Raw genomic sequence first — 27,317 nt, forward strand, 5'->3', positions numbered from 1 at the left:
TGGTGGGATTATAGGGAAGGGAAGAGTAGAAAATAAGTAGACAATTAACACTTTATTGGGTTAAGGGAATAATAATGTGGAATGAATAATCAAACATTGTATCTATTGTAATTAGTGATATAACAAGATATACCTATTTGATTGACTGAAAAAAAGCTAAAGAGAGGTTTCCACACGGGGTGACGGGAAAGGAATAAAAGGGGAGCAGAAATTATCAGATGGAGAAGTAAGGTAGAAGGATAAGCAAGGAACAGTGAGAATGTGATAATATGTTGTAATAAGTGGCAATGATCAATTGTAATTAAAATTCCAAAACAAATGTATATGAATGATTGAATTGACACCAATAAATAAATAAGATGAATACTGCATAAGAGCATTGGTATAGAATGTGTATGAGGACCAAAGGAGAGGAAGGAGGAAGCATGGGGGAGAGGGCAAGGAGTGATTAATCATGGTTAATTTTAGGGCCACACATTTTGATGGGGGGAGGAAGGGTAAGAAAAGGAAAAAGGAAAGATCCAGTGTAAAAAACAGTGTATATGAACTTTTAAAAGTAAACCTGTATAAAATAAAAACTTCATTTTAGATTAAAATACAATAAAAGAATAGAATATAAGCTTAAGATATTATACCTGAAATTTGTAAAAAAATAAAAAATAATTTTAAATGTAAGAAGGAAATAAATCTATTAATCTGAATAAATCTAAATTAATCTAAATAAAATATTATTAATTTAAATGTATATGAAATTTAAAGTATTTCGAGCCAACTCACTGGAGGATCAACTACGAGACAGTTTCAACTCATTGGTACTTACCAACATTTGAAAATGGAATAAATGGGATAAATACTAAAACCAGGTTTCTACAAGATCTGAAACAACATAAGTATTTTGTAAATACTAGGGTTTTTTAAAAATACTATTTTCAAAAGTGTGCTTTAGTTTTGAAAATGAGATATTTGTGATTCTCTTGGAATTGAGAACTCACTATGTTAGAACACTTCTTATCTGTAGTTTTAATTATTGTTACACTTTTAATTTTAATAACTAAACATTTATAAAAAATAAGATTTTGCATAATTGAAAAAATTTTAAATGTAAATATAATTTAACAAAGTAATAGTTAACAATTGAGTAAAGAAAATGTGTTGTTTTTTTAATTACTTAAGCATAACTTTAAAATACAACTATGTTTTTTTCATTATGCTTTTGAGATGGCATATAACCATAACAACAACAATATATATGCTCTTAAGAACATAATGTTTAAAAAGTCTGGTGTTTGGAGTACACAACAGCAAAATGTCTGAATTTGCCTAACAGATTCAGCAACTCCTAATATTTTATTTTGATAAAAGCAAAAACTTTCTCTCCTTTCAAGAGAAAACTTAAGTGTTAGTTAGAAAAAAATCTACACTGACCCAAAACCTTATGATCTAGTCTGGGTTTTTTTTTTTTCCACAATACAGTATCAAAAGGCACTCTCCTTGAAAATGGGCATTCTAATTGTTTTCTAGAAATTAAAAATGAAGTACTGGCAGGATCAACTAACAATTTTATTCATTCTGAAAGTCATGTTAGGCAGGCTTTGACAAGCATTCAAACTACGTTGAGTTCTAAAGTTTCCCCAAACATATAAGTTTATCCCTTTTTTCTTAATTATCAATGCTACTGTTGTTGTTACATGTAATGAAGTCACTTGCAACTCATAGCAATCCTATCTACAACAGTCCTGAAACCTACTCTATCCTGTGCCAACTTTACTGTCTCTGACACATCTACCCTCATTATCGCAGCCACTGAATCAATCCATCTCATCGAGGGTCTTCCTCTCTTTATCTGTCCCTCCACCCTTCTAAGCATGATGTCCCTCTCCAAGGACCGGTCCCTCCTTGCTATATGCCCAAAGTATGTCATACGAAGCCTCAGAATCCTTGCCTCCAAGGAACAGCCTGGCTTCACCCTCTTTAGGATGAACCTGTTTGTTCTCCTGTCAGTCCATGGTATGTTCAACATTCATTTCCAGCTAGAGTTTACATTTTTATCTGTTATTACCTAATTTATTATTTACCTGATGAAACAAGGCAGGGGCAGGTGGGGAAGGGAAGAGGGGTGGTAAAATTAGTTCTGGGACAGACTCAGACCTGAATCATGAATCCTATTTATGTCTCAACCAAATTACATAGTCAAGGATACTTTTCTTTGTTTCATTTGGATAGTGTGTCTTCACTGTAGAATTAAATTTTTAGATTATATTCAGTATTTTAAACTTTCAGAACCCGCAGATTATGAATTTAAAATAAATCCATGATTTATAAAACAGAATTATACTGAAATGGGCTTGTATGGTAGAAAGAGAGTTATGCTGAACCACTTAACATCTCATTGTCACAGCCTGCCGCTAGAATTTGCTTCTAAGTATCTTGCTAGCAGATATTAGAATGACATGAAACATAGTTTGAAACCATACAAGGAAATAATTTTTCAGATTGTCATCAGCTGTGAAGTCTTGATTATGTGAGGAAAGATCTGACTGTGCTCCTATGTTTTCAGAAACCAGAGGGGAAAAAAGCCTCCATGTTTTCATATTACTTAGTCTCAATTTAGGAAAGTCTACTGTAGATGTCTCTCAGAGTGGGAATTACAGGGGGCATTATTTTTCCTTAATGTTACTCACTGTGATCTGACACCAGACACAATGCAGTCCCGTCAGGCCCTGGTAACATTTGACTGTTTTGTGGCACTTGTCGCACTTGGTTGGGCAGTTGCCTTCAACCCAGTAGTGGTGCATAACCTGGAATAGAACAACAACAATGGGGTGAGAAAAGGGGTCTGTAAGTATCACTCAGAGAAAGGCACATAGGGCTGCTAACTTACATCGGTGTTTTTCTTGGACTTCACATAGGTCTTGATGCAAGAGGGAGGCGCTCTAGCAACACAGCGTTCGTGGACTGTGTACTTGCAAACTGAAAGGAAACATGTACACAAATTCAGAGCTAATCCTTGTCCTGATTGCAATTTTATAGGGAAGGAATGACATTAACAGAACCTCATTTCATATCCCCTGCTCCCTAATCAATCCAATCAGCCACATCAAGGAATAGTCCAAGTCGACTGTTTTTACCATGGAATACAAAAGGCCAATTAGCACAGGAAATATTATGCATGTGAAAAACCAAAGCTCCTCTATCATGGCATAGCAGGAAGTGCTTAATTAAATCAGTCCTCACTCAAATTTTTCACAATAATTCCCAGATGACAAAAATATTAAAGACAAATTGATGACTGCCAAATGGCTTGGTGTCATTTGCTAGAAGGAAGAGATCTATATTTTACAAAGTATAGGCATGAGAGCAGCTGGCAGGCATGGGAATAAAAGCCCATGAGTTTGTGCTATGTTGTCTATTGATTTATCTAAACCTTAAATGGCTGATTAGTCTATTTCCAGAGAATAGTTTTCTGTCATGCATTCCAGGTTCCAGCCCTCACTGGCCATCATGGGTCTATTCCATTAAGAGGAGATGCAGCTTCTACACAGCATATGGTATATGGAGAAAATGTTTGAAAGCTGGAACCTGCGTAAGATGGAAACTTTGCAGAGAAGGAAAATAAAAATATTTTCCACTAAAACAGCGCAGTAAATCAATTAAACTGTACCCTGCCATTTTGTCAGAAAATCTGAGAAACCCAGAAAAACAGACAGTCTTTTAGAGGATTGGCTCTTACAGATTTCAGTGTACATTAAAAGAACATAAATGTGCACAAGGAGCTGATGCACCATGAGGGTGACAGTGGCTGAGTCTGACTTCTACCTGCTTTATAAAAGGGAACTTTCTCCATTAATAATATCCATAAAAGCAAACAGATAGCTGTTAGTTCAGGCATGCCAAACACACTCCATGCTTTTTACCTCTATTTCCACCAATCATCACCAGGCTCAGTATTTATTGTTGACTCATATAGACTTTATTCACACTTGTGGTACCAAGAGTGAATTTTATTAGGGAGTTATTAGAGAGGCAAAGAATATCTCACAATACAAGTCCAGGTTTAGTCCAGCAGTTCCAAGCTGGATTAACAGCAAGTAATAGTCCTAGTTTCAGTTCAGCAATGCAAATTCAAGAAGCCCCTGCTTTCCTTAATCTTCAAGCAAGGTTTGTCTCAGAGCATTTATAAGTCAGTTTCTCCTTCAATCATCTTGTTAAGAATCACAAAACTTCAACTGTGACCAGCACAAATACAAGAAGTCTCGGAGGTTTTTTGCCACAGTTTCTCTACAACAATGCTACAGGCTCTCCACTACCATCATCATGGTTTCACCATCAGGGTCTAACTCTCACCAGGATGTTACTCTAGCCTCCCTCAAGTTTTGCTGCTCACAGTGGGAAGCACTCTCTTATATATCCTGGTCCCACAGCTGTTAATGATTTGCAAGACCATGAGTCTACAGTTAAGGCAGCTGGAGTCCAGAGAGGGCTAATGTAAAGGGTGGAAAAGCCAACTCTTAAGCTAACACTGCAACATATTTATGGATAAATATACATATATGCACATACAAGTACATATGTGGCTACATATATATATAACGCATTAACCAAAATACACATTTTTTGTGTGTACTCAAACTACAAAATGAGCTGCTTGTGCATTTAATGTATAATCATATGTAAAGGAATGTTTATAAAAATATTGTTCCAAAATTAATATTTTTAAATATGTAAGTTAAAAAATAAACTTTTAGAAAGAACTGATGATTTTCTCCAATATATAAATACTTATCATTCCATGTAATTACAACACTTTGTAAATCTACAGAATATAATAAAACTTTTTAAAATACTTATGTTTGTTATTTCCCTCATTCATTCATACTTTTTTCATCTTCTACAAATTGTCAGTGATGATAAAAAGCATTGCTTTTACCACACTAAATGAGGTCTACTCAGTAGTACCTAACATCAATCAATAAAATATGCAAGAAAATTCTCATTTCCTGTATCACACTAGTCTTCATATTTGAGAATAATATTTTACTTCATGAGTTTATTAATACAGTTTATCAATACATAGAAAGTTATTTTCTCATTAAAGGAAAGGCCTTTAAAACCAGAATATTTCCTATTGAAGAATTGCAAGAAAAATACTTTCAGGAGGCCTAGTGGGTAAGGCATTGTGCTAACAACACAAAGGCAGAGATTTCTAATCTCCCAGCTGCTCCATAGGAGAAAAATGGACAATCTTCTCCCGTGTTATATACAGTATCTGAAAACCTTCTGAAGACTCCACTGTGGGTCAGTTCTGACTAGAGGCAATAAGTTTGAAAGTTTGAACTTGTCTTTCTTACATGTCCACAAGAAACTTCCCCTAAACTTACATATGACAATTTTCACATAATATGGAGTTTATCTTTCAATATGACTTCTCTAGCCTTTATTTGATGTTGCTATGTAGCTGGGCAGAACTATGCTGTTGGGTGTGTTGGTTTATCCAGAAGGCAATTGGCCAGTCTCAATAATCTACAAGGGGATTGGTTAGTCTCAGCAATAAACTGAAGCACTTTAGCTACAGAACAGGAATATTTCCCTCAACAGAATATATGAAATTTTTTGACCAGCCAGAGAAGAGAGACCTCTCCCAACCTGGTGAAATGTAGGACACACTTTGGGATGGCAACAGCAGCAATGGCTGAACTAGAGAAGTGATGTGACATGGGACTTAGAGCAGAGGAGAAGAGTCAATATTGGCAGGACTAAGAACTAGAGAATACTTAGAGTGACACATGCTGAGGCTGAGGTACCTGCGTGCACATTCGGGGAACTTGACTGTATTTTGTTATTAATCTGAATTATAACCTTTTAACTCTCCTAGTATGATTCTGCATGGTCTGTGAGCAATCACATTGGATTTTGGTCGCAGTCAAGCAGTAAGATTTTGGTGTTAAAATTAGTAAAAGGAGGCAAGAGAAAAAAAAGGGACCTGTCTGATCTTATGGGATTTGGTTTCATGTTACTGATGCTACAGGTAGGAACAGTTTCCCCCAGTTGAAGTTAGTAAAGGTCAGATATGGTGCCTACCACATAACCCTTGCTCTTTTTACACGTAACTATCAAAATTGTCACATAGAAATTAAATGTATGCATGCCATTAAAACATGACGTATAATGACAGATAATAGTTCTGAAAAATTCCAAATAACACAAACAATAGCAGTAATATAGTAGAACAGGACATAAGTGAAGAATTGCTGAATTAATGGTAAACTCAATATTTAAGAGACAAGGATGCAATATCATGCTTTAGTAATGACATCAGGGAATATTAAGTTTCATAGACATATATGCATTAGAATTAAAAATATATTTGTTGTTGTTCATTACCATTGAGTCTAGCATGACTCATAGCAACCCTATAAATAAAAGGCTTAAAGCCTTTCTATAACTATCAACAGTTATCAAAGTTCATAGAGTTTTCAGAATAATGTTGTTTAAAAGACTTTTATTAATGAGTTGGCAGCATAGGATATATAGCACACACACAAAATTCAATGGTAAGTGTCATAAAATTATGAGAATGGCCACAATTTAAGAACTGCCAATGGTTTGTACTTTAATAGCCATTCAACATATATGAAGATTTTCTTTATTATTACATTAAAAAATTGTGCTTGAATGTAATATTAGCTTGCGTTACCTGTGGATTCTTAATTTACATGTAAATCTATTCTAATAAATTGATTTACATCTTTTAATAGACTTGAAGGAATTGACTCATTATGAAAATCTAGGTGAATAAGAATCTCTGCTGGCTTAGTGATAAGTAGTTGTCCTGCCAAGCCAGAGACATGCAGTTCAAATCCACCAGCTTCTCCCCAGCAGAAAGATTGGCATATCCTATAGGCATATCAGTCTTGAGATTTATTGCTTCTGAAAACTCTTTGAAAATTCTGAGGGTCAGCTATGGGTCGATTCCAATCTTGGGGTAAATAACAACAGCAACAACGACAATATAAATAAGAGATCTGGGTGTCCTACTGGTTAGGTAATTGCACTGCCCACTAAAAAATAAGCAGTTCAAATCTAAGAACTGTTCAGAAGAGAAAAAAAACGGGCAATATCCTCCCATGAATTTTACAGTCTCTGAAAACCCATCAGAAGGCAGCTATGAGTTGATTCTACTTCAACAGTGACGAGATGTGATTAAAGTGCCAACACAGAAAAAGGAGACTAAAAAAGAATTAATACATATGAGAAATGAATGGAAATATCTTTGATGGTCCTAGATGAAATGGTGATCATGAATAAATTAAAATACTGAAAACAATATGACTAAAGAAGAGGAACAGGTGTTCAGCTGTCTTCCAAGAAGAGAGTTTTCCTAAACTGCAGTTAAAAATAGAGTAATCTAACCATTCAGAAACTTAGGTTACATAGATCATAGTGAGAGGGAAGGCAAGAATAATTTTTCACAGTTCTATCTATAAATGGGACAACCTCAAAAAATCAACCTTTGCTCACTCTGCTTGATGACGTATGTCCGGGCAGGGCCCATATACTCACAGGAGCAGCAGAGACCCTGCTTCCCCACGCCAATCAGCATGTTCAGGCAGAGGTTACAGTAGGCAGGCTTGTTAAAGTGCTTGAGTCGCCACACATGCTGCCCATCATCCTTCACATTCTGCACAGGGAGTAGGAAGAACAGATTTCATATCATGAAATAAACACTGGAATGCAGAAGTGCCAACACATTTCAAAGCTGGACTGAAGCATGGGAAGGCAATCTGTTATTTCATATCTGACTTTCTCCAAGATCATCACAGTCTTTAGAGAAACGTGTGTGCTCTAATGAAATAAGTCACCGCTAACAAGTCAGAGATGCAATAGCACCCTGCACCTTCTTCTCCAATGTCAGCACTTTAACAGCACACATGCCTTTAGCCATCGTAATGATCTGCCAAATGGAGCACTCCCTAAGGACAGTAAGACGGTCGTCTTGCCTAAGAATATCCTTCACCCAATTCCACCAAAAAATAAATTAATAATGTACAAAGAGAAGGAAGATATTCATAGGTGGAAAAGCTTAAAAAACGAAAATGGAAAGAGCACATTTACCCTTCCTTTATTATAGGTGTTGATGTTGTTATGTGTCATCAGGTCAGAACCAACTTATACCTGACCCTCCAGCAGGTTTTCAAAAGAAATAAATTGAATGGAAGTGATGACGCATCTCTTGCCCATGGTTGTTGTTGTTGTTGTTGTTATGTGCCATCAGTCACTTGCGACTCATAGCGACACTATGTACAGCAGCCCTAAACCCTGCTTTGTCCTGTGCCAATTGCACTGTCTCTGATACACCCACCCCTATTACCCCAGTCACTGAATCAATCCACCTCATTTTAAGGGTTGCATTGACATATTTGAGTCTCAGATGGTCCCAAATGTTTGACTGTGTGAACCTCATCTCACCATACAGTCTCCCTTCCCTGAACTGAGACAGAAATGCTCTCCTCTCATTTATGTCTCCTACTACTCGAACTGTCTGGAACCGTCTAATGCTTGACTGAACGTCCATCCCCTGCTGGTACACCAAATTATGCAAACAAGCCAATCACTTCTTCCAGCAGGAACAGGGGATGCATCATGCCCTCGCTGTTTAAAGCCTTCCATCCATCACTACAAAGCCTTCAGTCCATCACAAACCCTTGTGATCTACTCTATGCCCAAGAGCAACTTCTGCGCATGCTATGCAGTGTCATCCTCTTTCAAGCTGTGAACGTTATGTGGCAAATGAATTGCTGTTACTCTCATCTGTCCAGGATTGTATTTGCTGTGTTCAGTCATCTCATAATATTTAGTGAAAGCTGATTTCTTCTTTCACCAATGGATGAGTAGAAAGTAGTTAGAACACTTAATATTCAGTCAACTCAACTCACTGCTATTAAGTCAGAACTGACTCCTGGCTGATCCTGAAGCAGGCTTTCAAAGGCTGCAAATCAAGGAAATTGCCCATCTTTCTCTTATGTAGACACTTGGTAGATTTGAAGCATCAGGTTTGGGTTAGCAGCAGCAGGTGTTTAGATTTTGGATGGAAGTTTCTTTTGTTGGTGTTTACTGTTGAGTTAGAACTGATTCATTGCTGATCCTCCAGTGGGTTTTCAGAGGCAGTAAATCACATTTGAGGCGATTTCTCATTTTCTCCCATAGAGCAGCTAGTGGATTCCAACTACAGTGCTTTGGGTTGGCAGTGAAACGCCTTACCACTAAATCACCGAACCTCAGGGATGGGAGGGATGGGATTGGAGCAGATAGAAAAGAGCAACACTTAATGGCACGTTACTGGTAACATTCAGAGCCTCCCCTGAGGATTTTATTTTATAGCCTGTTTTAATATATTTTAGATGTACCAAAGATTTTTAAAAGACATAATTTTAAGGACCTGCTGACATCAGTTAATTTTTTGTTTATCCCTCTTTTACAAAACATGAATTATTTTCATCTCATAGAAAGAAAATGACAATATGCACATTATATTACTATTATTGTTGTGTACCATCAAGTCGGAACCAATCTATGGCTGAACCGCCAGTGAGTTTTCCAAGGCAGGTAAATTGCATGGAAGGAGATTGAGCATCCTCCTCCCTGAAGCAGCTGGTAGATTTGAACTGAAATGCTTTTGGGATAGCAGTGCAGCTTCTTATCATTAGGCCACCAGAGCCCCCTCATTGTGGTAACCTTTTTACTATGGAGAAGTATGGGCAAAGTGCCTTCCATGTTATTAACTGTCTCTGAAAACTTGCTGAAGGGTCAACTATGGGTCCATTCTGACTTGATGGTACTCAACAACTATCACCACCACAATAATATAGAATATAGGTGAATTAGCCTATTCTTCTAGGTGAAGTTATTTATAGTAACATTAACTCTGTAACTGATGTTTAATAATATCTCTATTACTCAGGATAAAATTAAAATTATGCTTATAAATCTCTTGACTAACTCACAAAATTCTAAGCAAAATAAATCATCACTTTAGTTACCATCATTTTTTTCATTATTAAAATGTCGCCATGAACTCAAACCACTCAACTACAGCATAAGAACTCCTTGTATATTATTCACTAAACTATACCAAATTACAATTTATTTTAGTCATCACTTCTTGGTATTTAATTAAAATTAAAAAATGGTGAAAATATTTGAGGTTGACCAGGTTGTCATATTTCACAGAATTCAAACACCTAGTAATTTTTTGAGCATCTACTATGTGCTGGAGTACTGTCTAGTACATTTATTTTTTATAATGAAATATTAATAATGATGCTTCATAACAATTTTGTTTTCTATTCTCAAAATGTAAAGTATCAGATTTGTAATTCCAGAGATAATCTTTACTAACTAGTTGTCATATATTTCTCTCTCTCTCTCTCTCTCTCTCACTGTCTCTCTCATTTCTGTTAAGTTGGAATGTGCTCCTAGCTGACACTACTATTGGGTTTGTAAGATTGTAAATCACACAGAAGGAGACTGCCCATTTTTTTCCTGCATTGGTAGCGGATGGTGGATTTGAACTGAGAGATGAGTGGGAGTGGATCAGCAGTACAACTTCTCTTGAACCACAACTCCTAGTGGAGCAGAACTCCCTAATTTTTATACTAGAAACAGAAATGTCAATTTGCACCATAAGATAAAACATTCATGAAAATGCTTTCTAGAAGATAGTTTTCCTTGTGTATCTTGAATTTCTCCTTTTTTTTTTTTTTGCAAGCAGAAACACTCTCTTTTTCTTACTTTTTATTTTTGTAAACTACCTTCTCAAGAGTTTGAATAACAAGAAGCCTTGGATAATGGCAATGCACTTACAATCCAGTATAATAAAGAGAAGCTCTCTCTTAGAGGCAAAGTTTATGCAGGCATATACACTATATATTATGGAAGATTCTGTTTCCTTAAGCTAGAAATTCCTCAGCCGTGATGCAAGCTGTGATGAACTTGTGCACAAACCTGTGCACGTCATTCACTTGGCCAACCCTTTTGTCTCTTTGGAACTTATAACACAAGGCATCTGATAAGACTTAAAGTTCATGCTATTTGCTTTGCCATGAGTAATAGCAGCCTTTGTCTCTGACGCAGGAGTCTCCTGTCTTCCGTCAGCCTTCATGTGGCAAACTTGCTCATTAACTTGTAAATAAGAAAAATCTAATCTCAGCCTTCTAAATTCTTAACAATGCTGAGTTTTGGGTTGGGTTTTTTTGTTTGTTTGTTTGTTTTTATAAGACAGACTAATAAACTCTAAACAAAGGCAGTTATGCAGAAGGTGTCATGTAGAAGTCTTAAGAATAGATGTTTCCATTTTCTTCCCAAATTTAAGAAACAAGAAACTGTGTAGTAAATTTTCAATCCAATTCTGGTTTAGCTGAACCCTAAGAGAGTTCTAATATATTTACAAGGTAGATAAAATATGTACATATTTACTTCTCTGTATTTCTTCTCTTGCTAATCTCTCTCTCTCTCTTTCCTCCCTCCCTTTTTTCTCTCTCCCCTCCCTCCCACTCTCTTTCTCTCCTCCCCATCTATAGATCTATTTATCTGTCTGCCTTATTTATACCTTTAAATAAGATTAAGTATCGTGATATGGAAAGTTTAAGTGATGAGACTGTTAATATTTCTAAAATAAACTTTAAAAGTAGCAGGTAAATGACTTTTTAAAAATCTCTTTCAAGTGAAAAGAGGGAAGGAGAAATCCAATTTTCCTATGGATTACTGTTCTTCTCCTTCTTGTTATTTTATTTTTAAATGACTATCCATTACATGTGAGTAAGCTCCATCCGGTTGAGGAGCACATATGGACTAAGTTAGCTGGCATTTTCCTTATCAAAAAATAAACAAGTCTGAACGTGGGTGTTCTGTCAATCAGAACACTTAGCCATGTTACAGGCTGCAACTGATGTACAAATCCATTACCCAGACATAAAATGCTTTACAAAAAACCAAATTAAATAGCTTTATAGCTCTTAGCCGGATACACTGCCAAAATATGCAAGGGATGAAATATGTATGCGACTTCTTCAAGAGAAGAAATTGAAACCAGGAGCCAACTACTTCTCAGCAGTGCAAATTATACTCCAACTCTCTGTGTTTTCATGTCTTGTCTTGTTTGTCTTATTTAGATTCTAAACTTAGTGGAGGCAGGGGGAGGGGGTGATGGTGGAATCTGTCCCTTACTATATTCCATCAGCCACTAGAGGCTGTCCCTGTTCGTGGTTATTTTGCAAATAAATACCTATTGTCATACGAAGGAATTTATTTTTGTAGAAAGAGATAGATAAACAGGGAATTAGAAGGCTTGGTTCCAATGGCCTGCTATGAAAATGTTCCTAAGCCATTTCACCTGTCTTATTTTCCCCTTTAATAAAATGAAAGTACCCACTTTCCTTTCCCAGCCTGTGATGTGAGGTTTCATTATACAATACCTGTGAAGTTAATTTAGCTCCTCAGGAATGGTGTTATATAAACAGCAAATATTATTACCAACATAGGATCAAATTGTGCAACATCTCAACATTTTGGCCAAAAATGGAAAAGGATGCATTTAAGCCTGTTACACAGGATTTCATCCAAATTGTGCTCTCATGTTTTCTTTTTTCCCAATTACCAGGTATGATTCTTAGTAGAAATTGATTCTTGATATTTAGAAAACACTCTATTTTTCAATAAAGCATCTCAGCTTTATGCTGGTGATAGGTAGAAAAGCAAAATGAAATCCTTAGGTAAGTTCACACAGAGAAGTAGCTGTATATTCTCCCTCTCCTCAGTTCCCTAAAAGTCAAGAGTATGCTTCAAAAGGAATAATATCCTTTTGTACTTTTAGAATCCTTTTTTATGATCACAGATAGTCATAAAGTTTCAGGTTGATTTTGTACTAAATATATCCATGATTACATATAATATTTAAGAGAACTGTTGTTGCTAGTTCCCTTGTAATTAAGTTAATTCACACTCACAGAAACCCTACAAAAAGATCAAAATCCTGCTCTATCCTGTGCCAAGTCTCTGCCATGCTTAAGCCCATTGTTATAGTCATTGTGTTACTCCATCTCGTTGATGGTCTTCCTGTGTTTTATTGACCTTCCTCTTTTCTAAGTCTGACATGTCTCCCAAGGTTTGATGTTCTCTTGAAAATATACACAGTAAAGCATACACCAGAAGGATGAGAAAACGGTTCTCTATTCCTGTCTCCTAAGAGAACCCTGGTGAATTCACCCCCTTCCCTCCAGAGGGTTTCCAATGCTGTATACAACAAGAGCAGGCTATCCAGCTTCTTCGTTTGCAGTCATTGGAGAATTTTAACCATCAGAGACATGATGCAGCCTTTGGGTTAGTAGCAAAATTCTCTACTAATTGTACTGCTCAAGGTCCCTTGGGGGAAGCTAGGTCTACAGAAATATATTTTTTAAAAATATTGCTTTGGGGAGTAGGAGAGGTATTATGAGATCTTTTTTCTTAAACCTTTTTTTTTCTGATTTTGTTCTTAAAATGTACACTGAAAAACAAATTGTATACTGAAAAATATACATCAATTCAGTAGTTTCTGAATGTCTAATTGATTACACTGATTACATTGAGCCTGAACATGGCAAACATTGGTTAAGTAGTGCAGGAATGTGCAATTGTTCTCATCTTCATTTGCTGTATTGTTCCTCCTCCAGTAATATAAACTCACTGTCCGCCAAGTCTCTATCTCATCTTTAAATGTGCTGTTGTCAGTTTGATCCCACATAGATAGTACTTACAAGGGCACAATACCCAAAAAAGACATCTCTTGCTAATTAAACTAAACTACAATTTGGTTTTAAGACTTGTTTGGATATAATGGTTTAAAGATTATCAAAGGATAATAGTTTCAGAATATCATTCAGCCTCCATGGATACAAAAAGTCTAGATTCCATGAGGGTTTAAAATTCTATTTTTCTCCCTTTTGATCAGTATGTTTATGATTTCTTTTTTTATCAAAGCATTCAGTAACAGTAGCTGTGCGCTATATAATTCTTCAGTTTCATGGCAAGAAAACATAGCGGCTCATGAAGGCAATTGACAACTATTTAATTTTATCTTCCTATTCTTGACTTTCTTTCTTTATTGCACTAGGAAAAACACACCCAAAGAACAGTTTTGATCCTAGAATGAGTGCTTACAACATCTGAAACCCTAAGAAAACGACTCAATGAATTAGGAGGTAGAACAGAGGCAGTAAACATGTTATTTGATAAACTACCTGGACTGTGTCACCAAACTATGAAGCTAATACTTCAAGAAGCCAAGTCTCATGCAGAAAATTAACTACCTTTTTTTATGTCATTGTAAACATTTCTGGTGTTAAACTTTCACCAGTTCAGCATTTGTACAACTAAGGTGAAAAACTTAAAATAATTGGTTGTGCAACCATACTTTTAATTAGTATGATTTTTCCATTACTTTTTAAAACAAACCTAGGGGAAATTTTCACCAGTTCAAATCCACCAGGTCCTCAATGGTAGAAAGATAGGCAATCTCCTCCCCTGTGATTTACAGCCTCGGAAAACCTGCTGACAGGTCAAATATGAGGCAGTTCTGATGGCACACAATAGCAATCAGTAACTTGACACAATTCCCTACTTCCGTGTTCCAAATAATTTATAACACTTAAAAGTGCTGATGCTGCAAATCAATTCCAACTCGTTAAATTGTTGTTAGTTACAGTCGAATTGGAACTAGTTCAGGTAACCCTCCAACGGGTTCTCAGCCTATAAATCTCAAGGAGGAGATTGCCCATCTTTCTTCCAAGGAGCTGCTGGTGGCTTCTACCCATGTGACTTTGGGTTGGTAGCACAACTCTAAGCCAATAATTGTTGTTGTTTTTAGGTGCCATCAAGTAAAACTCATAACGACTCTATGAATAGCCAACCTGAAACCTGCTCTATTAAATTACCCCACTTCTCTGTTCAAGTTATCTAAAGAAATGACAATATGAAAGAATGTGTTCTTCAATACGCACATGCCCAAGTAAAGCTTTAGTAGTCTCTAATGAAAAGAATGCAGAGAATACTTCTAAACTTATGAGTGCAATTGTAATCAAATGTTTTCTGACTGGATTCCACCTTTCCTATTTGAGGTCAGACTCAGAGAGTATCATTTGTAATACTCAAATGCAATAGCACATAGAAAGAACCTTAGTTAATTTGAGTGAACACAACAGAATCTAATCAATTGTTTTTTTCCAGCTTTTGTAACTCTTTTCTGGATTTGGGCAATGTCTAGACCAAAGGATAAAAACTTTTATCCTATTTGAATTACAATATGAAACATCAGTTTTCCAAATCTAGTGTAGTCTCTCAAGAATGCGTAACTTTATATTCTTTGGCATTCTCAGAAATTTCCTCAGTAAAAGAAATTTCATTAGACATTAGAAGGTAAAGTCAGAGGTTAGTTTACTTTATTAAGTTGGGAACAAAATATATGTGAACAAAGACTAAGGTTAAGACCAGAATTATTCAAGCACAAGAAGATAAAAAAAATATCTATCAACAAGTTATACAGAATAAATACATGTGAGAGCAACAAAACTAGAAAAAGAAGTTAATGGATCTTTATTTCAAGCCAGAATCTTATTTAAAATGAGATTTCTCTTTTTAAGGGAGCTCTGGTGCTTGAGTGCTAAGAAACTACACTGCAATCCTGAAGGTATATGGTTCTAATCCACCAGCTGGTCCACACGAGAAGGATGGGCAACGTCCTCCTGTGAGATTAACTCTGCCTCTGAAAACCTTCTAGAGGGTCAGCTGTGAATCATTTCCAGCTTGATGGGACTCAACAACAGCAACACTTCTATTTTTATTATAGTTCATGAATTCATGATTTTTTTTTTCCTTGAATAATCCAATAATGGTCAAAGATGAAAGGTTTTAGGAAATGGAACACTGTTTTTAATGTTTATCTAGGAGTAGAAATATCTGAGTCTGTATTATATTAAAAGAACTGAGGTGTATTCTTGGGTGGCTTCTTTCATTGGTCCAGAAGAAGTGTTTACAAGAAAAGATCTAGTTAGTTCTTAATAGATGCAAGAGAAATGAGGAAATCCAAATAAACTTTACAATCAAAAAATATAAAAGAAAATAGATGCAAGAGTGACGACATGCATGATGTCATGTTCACTTCCATGTTCTATGTCTTCATTAATCACCACTTTCTGTTAAAGTTAGCTGTTTGTGCTAAATAAAAGACAGTAAAATTCTTTGCTCTGAAAAGATTTAAAATACATTAATATTGTTTCTGTTTGACATTACAAATGATTGATGACACAGAGCAGGTACTGACAACTATAGCTTTATAAAAATTATACAGCTCTCTATTTTCATGAATAAAGTTTCATCAGAATATAAAAGTGCTCTTTAACTTACCAAATGCCTGTGCTTGTTTCCAACTATAATAACAGAGGTGAATATTTTAAACGGTCACAGAGCCTAAAATATTTATTATCTGGCCCTTTACAGATAAAGTTTGCCAGCTTGGAATAGAGTCGATTTCTAGATAGTGCTACTTTTAAAAAATAATTTTCACTCATAATTGAGCTTCATATGAAAATAATCTTTTATAAGATAAATGATGAAGGAAAAATAAGTCTTAAATATTCAGTTCTTATTGTGGTAACCAAATTAAAAAAACAAACAAACCACCATTTATTTGTTTTTTTCTTGCCTTGAGTGTGCTGAGACATGGGATGCCTCTTATCAACTTATCTTGAGTATTTTAAGATTTTTAAGAATTTCATGGAAAAGAAAGGGAATTATTCTTATTCTCTAGCAGTTGGTCAGGGCTTGGTAAACTGTACTGCTATTAGCATGAAAACAGGGCATCTTTTTAAACCCTGTGATGGAGAAAAATAAGCTGTGATAACATCACAAGCAAACTGACTTGCCTTTGAAACAAGGATTACTCACCTGGGACAACATGGTTATCTGTGTAATTTGGCTGATACACCACAGTCACTCTAAAATACACTGAGGTATTTGGCATGCACTATCAATTAGAATCTACTCCCTGAGCTTATAATTGAAAACAAACAAGAATATAGAGGACAATCAAAATGACAGCCTTCACAACAAATGGGAAAATTCACGTTAACGCATCGAGATTTACGATTTAATAAGCAAAGGGGAGGAGGTGCTATCTATCCATGGATCGTGTTGTCTACAGGTAATAAAATAACACATTAACTGCCTACAGAAAAAGAAATAAATCTCAGTCACCCGACTAAGTGACCCTCTTCACTTATGCCATTCCTGCATTTGGAAACATCACGACTTAGTAAAAATACTGTTTCTAACTAATAGACAATCCATTTTCTCACTTTAACTTATGGACTATATACTTACAGTAAAATAAGATTAATATATTGAAGTCCTTTTTTTATTTTAAAAAGTAAAGAAACGGGAAATGTCTTCTTTCAGAATTGTTCTGCAAAGCTGCGGGGGGGTGGGGGGAGGACGGACTCTAATCCCCTGCATGCACGGTTGTCCTCAGCGTTAAAACAATGTAGCCCTGCCATCTAGTGGTATTAACTGGGATCACAACTCTGAAACAGCTCTATTCCTTCCATGAAACCTTAAGTACTTGTCTCTGATAAAAATCTAAAAACATTCCTTTTCAACCAAAACGTAAAATACAAATGTATAAATCAATTTCTAAAGTAAGTAATGAATAATTAAATTGAAGGACATTAAACTAAGATGTCCATTCAGATAAAGTACCATCACTGCTAGAATGATGTGTCTTGTCTGTTTAAAGCATTGAGTTAGATCCATCCATGTATTATTGACTTATACCACTTTCATAGCTTAACAAGAGTCTATATGTGCCAGTATTTTAAAATATTTTAAAGTAGAAAAAATACTTTAAGTATTAAATTCGAAAAGGAAAGTACCATTTTAAGAGACCACATTTATTTTTCCATTTTTTGATCCCTTCATAATAAATGTTTTACTCATTCATTCTTGCTACTGCTCTCATTTTCTCATATTACAATTTCCATAACTACTTAGACTGATCAGATTTTAGCTTTAAAGATACAAAATTTCCCATAATGGATCCTTATTATAGAAACCTCTTGATGGAGTGACAGAACAACTATTTCAACAGAGTATATACTGAATCTTAAAGTGTAACATTTCCTCCATTTTTTAAAATTTCTTGAAATAATTGAATATCCATTACTTTTACCAGAAATGAATAACAATTTTGTAAAACAAATATATAATAAGCCATTATAGAAAAGTAATATGTACTATAAAAAGGTAGGTACTGAGAGTAATTCTTTGACTTACTTTTAAAATGTAGGAATATAAAAGTATGAACAATAAAATATTTCAAGTGTGTATTAGATAGATAGTTGTTGTGTGTCACTGAGTCAGAACTAACTCATATCTGACCCTCCAATGGGTATTTTCAGAGGCAATAAATCATTCAGGATATTTCCCATCCTCCTGTGGATCTGCTGGTGTATTTAAACTGTGCACCTTTGGAATTTCAGCACAGCTTCTTACTACTAGACCACCAGATACAAACACACTTAACACATGCACTTACAAATATACACATGCACACCTCTACAGAAACCCCTACAAAATGTTCATATCAACAGTACTTTTCTATTTTCTATATATAAAACTAGTTCTTTTTCCCTTCTCCTTCTCTGAATATTTCTAAAATTTTATGATTCTCATAAAAGATATGATTCAACTGAATGCAAAAGAATTTCAAGACCCATAGGGGAACAAAAAAAAGACCAAATGCTATGGTTTTAAAACTCATTTATAGATTCCCAAGCCAATAAAATCATATTTTTTTATAACACTCATGTTTCACCAAGACAGATTGTGAGATATTTTAGGAAATCACTTTTAACATTTTGGTTATCTTGTGTAACTTTGGTACATTCTTGACTCTACAAATCACTTTTGCTTAGGGTAGAAGTTTGAACAAGGAATCCTGATGGTACAATGGTTAAACAGTTGACTGCTTAGCAAACATTTGGCAGTTCAAACTCCATAGCTGCTCTTGAGGAAGATCTCACAATTGGCTCCAGTGAAGTATACAGCATGGAGAGCCCTAAGGGGCAGTATTATCACCACATACAGGATCACTTTCACTTGGATAGACTCAAAGACACACACACACACACACACACACACACAAAGAGAGAGAGAGAGAGAGAGAGAGAGATTAAAAGACAAATTGCACTGGGAAAGTCTGCTGTCAGAGACCTCTCCAGAGTACTGAAAGCAACGATGTCAGTCTGGAGACTAAGGTGCACCTGATCCAGGCCATAGTCTATGCAATTACTTGCTATGCATCAGAAAGCTATACAATCACTAGGAATGATAGAAGGAGAACTGATGCTTTTGAGTTGTGATGCTGGAGAAGAGTATTGAATATACCATGGACTGCCAGAAGAACAAACAGGTTCATCCTAGAGATGGTAGGTTCATCCTAGAGATGGTGAAACCAGGCTGCTTCTTGCAGTCAATGATTCTGAAGCTTTGTCTGACATACTTTGGGCATGTTTCAAGAAGGGATCATCCTTGAAGAGGGATGTCCTACTTGGAAGGATAGGGGGACAGTGCAAGAGAAGACCCTCTATGAAATGGATTGATTCAGTCACTGGGGTGGTGGGGATAGGCGTGTCAGAGACAATAAGATTGGCACAGGATAGAGCAGAGTTTAGAGCTGTTGTACATAGGGTCCTTATGAGTGGTAAGCGACTTGATGGTACATAACAGCAACCACATACTCAAGGAGTTAGGACCTCTGAAGGCCCAACGGTGAGAAGCTAAGTCACATGATTTGAACGCACCAGATACTCCATGGTAGAAATATGGGCAATTTCATCCTGTGTGATTATCTGTCCATGAAAACCTGTCAGATGGCCAGCTATAGATTGATTCCAACTCTATGGCACACACCAACAACAATGAAAAACTTCAAAGATGTACTGTCAAATTGCGCCATAGCATGCTTATGAAGAAGGTCCAGGCATTCACTCCATGCTTAACAGGAGAAAAGTGCCTGATGACTTGCCCATCAGAACATGGACTAGAAAACACCTCTGAGTCCCTGGCAGGCTCCCGTCCTCTGTGTGATTGCTTACATTTTCCAAGCCCAGCAGCACAAGGAGTGGAATTGTTGTCATCCCACCCTGGATCCACTCCTCAAGCGACACAGTTCCATCATGATCGTAGTCAATCTCTTCCATCATTTCATGGAGGATCTACAGAAGAGGAGATGGGGGGGAATGCATAATGCATAAAAAAAGGTAATTTGCTTATGATACAGCAAAGCAAAACACCAAATCAATTATAACAAACTGTAACTAGTAGCCAAGTAGAAAGGTGAGACAGATATCGAGCTAAGTCAGTGCAACATCCATCACGCTATCTAGGAAACAATCTGGGTCGTGACATGTGAAACTTACATCGTCAGAGATGATTGCTTAGCATTTTAATATTTTCCCAATGTGTAGTTCAGTTAAAACAAGACAATGTCTCTAATGTAAGACTGTAAGTGATCTTTAATTACTTTCTTCGGGTTATTTTTTTTTAACTCAAATATATGCTGGAAAATGTCTCAGCAAATTAACTTCATGGCAAAGAGCTGAAATGCTGCTTTGTTAAGTGGTGAGGTGAGAAGAGGCTTAAGTTGCTTTTAATTGTCTATCAGAACTTAATATAGGCAAGAAGTTAAGCAATCAAATCAGGTTTGATCAAACTTCCTTTCTTAAAGACTTGCACACAGTGTCCTCAGTGGGCGTTAGGAGCAGGTTTACCTCTTTGTGGAACAGCACTGTCCTGACCTCACGAGGCATTTTGAGGGGCAGACCTCTGTATGTCTAAACACTGCTAGGCGCCCTTGACTGTAGTCTTTTCTCAGGAAATATTTGAAATTCAGAGGTTTTTTTGTTTTGTTTTATTTTCAGAGCAATCACTTACCTAAAGCTTTGGAAGATAAGTTTAGAACAAAAAAAAAATGAAGCTGAAAAGTAATTTCATGGTTCTCAAAATTAATGGTAAGAGACAGGGTTTCTAATTTTTAAATATGATGGATTCAAACCACTGAAGAGTCCCAGACTTTGGATTAGCAGAACAATTCCCTGCAGATCACATCACAAGAGCTCCCTGAAAAACCAAACTAAGGAAAATGTTCTTTAATGGCGTATAGAGGAATTAGAAGAAGTATATAAATGAAAAGAGAAGAGAACATAGTGCTTGTTTCAGATGGCTAATGTGTGCCCTCAGTGTCTAATAAATCTAGACCTGGATTATAAAACTCCTTTGAAGTATTTCAGTCTTTTTTTAACTGTCATTATCTCCAAATACTCACCTCTCTTCTTATGCCTGTGGCCTTTGTGTCAATTCTGATTCATAGTGACTTCATGTGTGTAAGAGCAAAACTCCTCCACTGATCCTTTTTAAAATTTTATATTGGCTTATATACAAATTTTTATGCTCTGTGATTCATCCATGTACATTGTTTCACACATTCCTTTATTCCCTTGGTGTTTCATAGGATTATTTCCACACACTATGTTTTATAAAATTAATCCCCATTGATCTAAGCCCACTATCTTCTCAACTTCTCAGGTCCTCAGGGATCTTTCCTATTCTTTCACTCCCTCCCTCCCTGCCTCTGCCCACCAAACTCTGAGACCCCATGACTCCCCCCTCCTTACCCTCAACTCCACAGGCTCTCTCTCAATCCCCTTTAGACTTTCATATACATCTTAATCGTCCTTCTATTTTTAGAGTAATGGTCTTATGCAGCATTTGCTCTAATGAGACTGAGTTAGTTCACTCAGCATAATGCTCTTTAGCCTCTCACATGTTATACGGTATTATGCTAAACTGGTGCTTCAGAGTGTTGCATAGTATTCCACCATATGAATGTACTACAATTTCTCAGTCCATTTGTTTATGGACATTTGGGCTGTTACTATTTTCCTGCCTTGTGAACACAGCTGCTACGAACATCAGTGTACAAATCTCCATTTGCATCTCAGTTCTATTTTCCTCAAAGTATATTTCTAGCAGTGGAATAGCTGGGTGATATGGAATTTCTATGCTCAGTGTTTTTAAGAAATGTCAAATTATCTTCCAGAGTGGTTGTACCATTTTACAATTTTATTGAGCTTTCTTGACTGCAAATTTTAGCAGAATCAAATTGTTAGGCCTTTCTTCCATATATTCTGCCTAAAGCTGTGAGACTTTTAGGTAGGTCAAGCTAAGACTCATTGGGTTGGGGTTGGAATCAACTGACAGCGAGCGACCCCTCCATTAGTTTTCCCAGGTTGAATTTACACATGCAACTGCCCTTCATTCTCCCAGAGAGTTGCTGGCAGATCCAAATTGCCAGAGAGCTGCAACCTTTGTGTTAGCAACACAGCTCCCTGTAGACAATATCACCAGAGCTCCTTGCTTACCTACTTGCCTGCTTAGATGGCTGGAGTTCCTGTTGTTAGGTTTTTCAACTTTACTAAGACTCATAGAAACTCTATGCACAGCAGAACCTCACTGTATCCTACACCATCCACACTAGCTATGCCTCATGTACCCCAGTGTTACAATTACTGTGTCAGTCCAACTCCCTATGCCAGCATGATGTCTTCTTCCAAGGACTGATTTCCTTCTGATAAAATGCTCAAAGTACATGAGACAAAATTTTACCATCTCTGTCTCTATAGAGCACCCTGGTTGCATTTCCTCCAAAACAGATGTGTTAGTTCTTTGGAAATACATGGGATATTAATTAACATTCACTACCACCACAATTCAAAAACAGGTAACTAGGTATTTGTGAACCACTTTTACTACCTAAATATCCCTATACCCATGTGCATTCAGACAACAAATGCCTTAGTTTACAATGAGAAACATTGCACAACCACTGACCAAGAGGAAACAATTACTGAAACAGCAACAAACTTCACAAGGGAAATGGGCAAGCTTCATCCACCTTGGCAATCCTTCAAACTCTAGGTAGTATGAACAGTTAAGACATTGGATCATAGAATGAACAGTTGTGAGTTTGAATACACACAGAGACACCTAGAAAGAAAGTCTTCCTAAAAAAGAAATCACCCACTAGAAGCTCTCCTTTTGCTCTTGCAGCAGCATTGTTCCTGTTTCTGTCCTCCTCTTCCCAGAGCGGTCATGACAGCTGCAGCTCCACGGTGCAGGTATATGTCCTGGTTATATCAGCTACACCTGCTACCTGCATCATGTCATCACATTCCCTTTTTCTCAGACCCATAATTCCATGGTGGTAAGAACCTGTGCTGCAATCCTGAAGGCATGTGGCTCGAATCCACCAGCTCCACTATGGGAAAAGGATGGGCAGTATCTTCTCATGCAATTTACTGCCTCTGAAAACCCACTGGAGGGTTAGTTATGGTCTGTTCTGACTCAACAGCAAACAACGAGGATTGGTTAAGCATTCAGCTGCAAACCCAAAGTTTGATCGTTTAAACCCCACAGCTGCTTCTTGAAAGTAAAGACTTGGCAACAGGTTCCTAGAAGGCTCCAGGCTAAGGAATTCTCTAGGACAGTTCTGTTCTTCCTGTGGGGTTGTTCTAAATTGGAGTCTACTCAATGGCATATCATAACAATTAAATGTCTGCAGTGATATAAGACAGGAATACATCTACCATGACTATCATTTGGTCAGTAAGGCCATGCAGATTCAGACATAGAGTCACTCGCTCTTTCTACTTGAGTCTACATAAGCATAGATGTGCCTCTGAGAATAATTACTCTTCCAGATTAGAGTAGCTGGTGAATTTTGAGCTGCCTGCTTTTGGATTGGCAGAACAACTCTTTACTCATGAGGCTGCCAGAGACTTCTTAATACTCTAAACTTTGTATTGATATTTTGTAAATGGGTGTGAATATGTCTTCTGTTAGTAAGATGTTAGGGAACTCTGATGGCCTAGTGGTAAGGAGTTGTACTGCCACATCAGAGGAAGGCAATTTGAATTTGTAATTCTTCAACTGACTTATTGATAGATAAATAATTGTGGTACCGGTCCTTGGAGAGGGACATCATGCTTGGAAGGGTGGAGGGACGGCTCAGGAGAGGAAGGCCCTCTAGGAGGTGGATTGATTATTGATTCAGTGACTGGGGTAATTGGGATGGGTGTGTCAGAGGCAATGTGATTGACACAGGACAGAACAGAGTTTAGGGCTGTTTTACATAGGGTCGCTATGAGTCACAAGCAATTTGACCACACATAACAACAACAACAAGAAGTAGAAAGGTGGTTAGAAAAGGGGAAAATTGTTTAGCAGTAACATAAACAAATAAGACAACAGAACTCATAAGTTCCTTGACTTCAATGAAAACAGAATTGAGGAGAACCAAAGGATATTCTCAGTGTTAAATGTGATAAGGTGATATCATTCTGAAAATGAATGTTTAGCCGTTGATGATATCCATCGTTCACGATGAACACAGCATACACATTTCCTATCTAAACTAAAAGTCATGTGCTAAACTAAAAGTCATGTATGTTAGAACAGAAAAATGTAATCTCAGTAAAGAAAATAGTCCCATTTTTTGGGGACTACATTATCTAGGTTGTTATTGTGTACCCTCAAGTAGAAATAAACTGATAGCTGATCTAGTGATTTTCAGAGGCTGCAAATGACATGCGAGGAGATTGCTCATTGTTCTCCCACAGAGAAGCTGGTGGATTTGAACTGCTGTCCTTTCTCTCTAGGCCACCAGAGCTCTATCACATTACATATGACTATTACTTTTTAAAGTAAGCACTTCTAGGTACTGTTCATTCCCACTGATAAGCTAGATGAAAAACTTTAACATCTTTGGGGCTGAAAATCCACATCTGTAAGATGAAGAAAATAGTTGAATCTGTGCCAGAGAGGAAAAGAGGAAGACTCTCAATGCAACGTGGAATTGGCAAAGTGGCAGCTGCAGCCATGGGCTTAAACAAAAGCTACAGCTGTGAACTTGTACAGGAACAGGTGCCATTTTTTCCCCCTGGACATGGGGTCACAACGAGGGAGAACTGATTCAACATCTAACAACACAGCCACAGGCAGAAGCAGACATTAAATCAAACAGACACATGACAGTGAAATATCATCATCTCTTTAGTCACTTTTATTCTAATTTAGAAACACAATTTTAGGGTTTTGTTGGAGGATACTCATAGAGAATATAAAAGACAATATATGCATCAACTCTTAAATTCATTTATGGCCTGGCACAGACTTGGCAGTGATCTTCAACGATTCTTGACATTTTTATCCATCAAAGTGTCATTCAGATCCATTTCTTTTGCATAAGGAAAAGTTGTAACAGATAACACTAGGAGCTTCAGGTTACCATGTATGCCTAATTCTCTTCGATTGTGATTGCTCACTGGAAAGAGTAAGTCAATGCTAACAAAAGACAAAATGATGTATCAGGTTCCCAGAGAAGGCAAAAATTACAGCGGCTTAAGGGACAGAAATGTATCTAACCGTTGAAACATTCATATACCTACTGGGTTCAGTTCGGTGACATCCCATTCAAGGTACTCAGCTACATGCATCATCTGACTGATGATGTTTTCCAGCTCCTGGAGAAGAGAGAGAGCAAGATCATTTGAGGGGTAGAGGGCAAGAGAGAGAAAGACTACAAGGTTAACTAAGTTATCAAACTTCTTTTATACAATTGCCCTATTTCACATTTAACTTAAAAATAATGGAGATTATACACACACACACACACAGACACACTTAAAACTTCAATATATATCTTTGATTTTAAAGCCTCATAAATTACACAGAAATAAAAATTTTAAAAACTGAACACAAACAACAAGCCACAAACCTTGCCCCATGGGTCTCACATGTGAAGATTTGAATTGCATTTTACAGGATTTAAGGCTATGATCTTTGAGACGATCCCAGACCTTTCTTCCAAAAGCCACTATTTGAAACTCCACTTTGGCAATCGATTCCAAGTTACTCCCATACAGAAACCAGTTGTCAGAATAGTATACTCCTCCCACCCTTGTAATTTTTACCAGGAGAGGGCGCAAAACACAAAGAAAGATTTTCTTCTCTAGAAGAAGGTCTGATTAAGTAGAAGCCTGCATTTCCTACAAGTTGCCAGGGTAAATCACTGGTTGTCCTCACTCTTTGGCTTGAAAACAGGTGTGGAAGGAAGGAAGGAAGTGTCTGAGGCACCTGCGGGATTTATTTTTGTTTTTATACACTGAGAACATATACGGACGGTTCCAACCATTTATTGGGATAGATTATACGGCTATAGTGGTTAAGGTCAAAATCCAGAGTCTAAATTTATGTAGAGTTTATTTTGCAAAGGAGCTGAATTTCTGTCTGAGTTTTTATGTCAGTCTGTTCAAATGCCAACTCTTTGAAGACCTGTTAGTTAAGGCATAGGGTTTGGTTAAATAAAGGAAAACATTGTCCACACACATTTATTTAATGTTTTAAATTTTCCCTACCTAGTTCTAGAAAATATTAAATACGATTTTTAAAATGCTTATAATTTTAAATTACTTAGGTGAATGATATGAAGACACACAGAGTGATAATTTAAAAGATAAAAAGAGAAAGCTTAGAAGCATATTAGCATCGCTTATTATATTTCTTTCTTCAATATATATTTATTTACTGCAGAGATTTCACTTACAATTCCATTTCCTTATCAGTAAAATAGATTGTTTAGCCAAGAATAGTTCATTAGGTTGCTAATTAATCATGCTTTTATTTTAAATATGCTAATTTGGGATTTGGCACATTACACATAATAAGGAAACATCAACTACTACTATTAGATATAGTCAATAGTCTTCAAATTATCCAGTGTTTTGGTTTTTTTTTTTCTATTTTGTTACAAATAGGTGAGTTAACACTCCTTTAAACTCTCAGGACAAACTCTTTACGTTCTATAAATTTAACCTAATATTTAAGAAAATATACTGAAGCAGCAAAGGTAGACAAAACCACAGAAATTAAATCTAACTCTTTGATTATTTAAAAGACTGCATCAACCATTTATAAATTTATTTTACCAGACCATATTGTTCAATATTGGGACTATAGTGATAAATATTGTTAGATATCTACTGTTGTTGTTGTTGTTATGTGCCTTCGAGTCGTTTGCGACTCATAGCGACCCTATGCACAACAGCCCTAAACCCTGCTCTATCCTGCGCCAACCTCACTGCCTCTGACACACCCATTCCAATTACCCCAGTCAC

The 27,317-nt window shown here is 36.6% G+C and overlaps 1 protein-coding gene across 4 annotated transcripts in view; it reads right to left on the reverse strand.

Annotated features, from left to right (window-relative positions):
• DGKB (diacylglycerol kinase, beta 90kDa) overlaps positions 1 to 27,317 on the reverse strand; it is a 1,124,393-nt gene that overhangs the window by 787,700 nt on the left and 309,376 nt on the right. For all 4 annotated transcript variants that reach the window (XM_006880255.1, XM_006880258.1, XM_006880257.1 and 1 more), the window contains 5 exons: positions 25,590 to 25,664; positions 20,181 to 20,300; positions 7,561 to 7,678; positions 2,882 to 2,970; positions 2,682 to 2,798 (listed from right to left, as the gene is read on the reverse strand). In XM_006880255.1, coding sequence (XP_006880317.1) covers positions 2,682 to 2,798; positions 2,882 to 2,970; positions 7,561 to 7,678; positions 20,181 to 20,300; positions 25,590 to 25,664 — 519 coding nt within the window. The remainder of the gene's footprint in view (positions 1 to 2,681; positions 2,799 to 2,881; positions 2,971 to 7,560; positions 7,679 to 20,180; positions 20,301 to 25,589; positions 25,665 to 27,317) is intronic.

Source organism: Elephantulus edwardii, unplaced genomic scaffold, assembly GCF_000299155.1.
Source record: "Elephantulus edwardii isolate Elephantulus edwardi_28Jun2011 unplaced genomic scaffold, EleEdw1.0 scaffold00007, whole genome shotgun sequence".
Taxonomy (NCBI): Eukaryota; Metazoa; Chordata; class Mammalia; order Macroscelidea; family Macroscelididae; genus Elephantulus; species Elephantulus edwardii.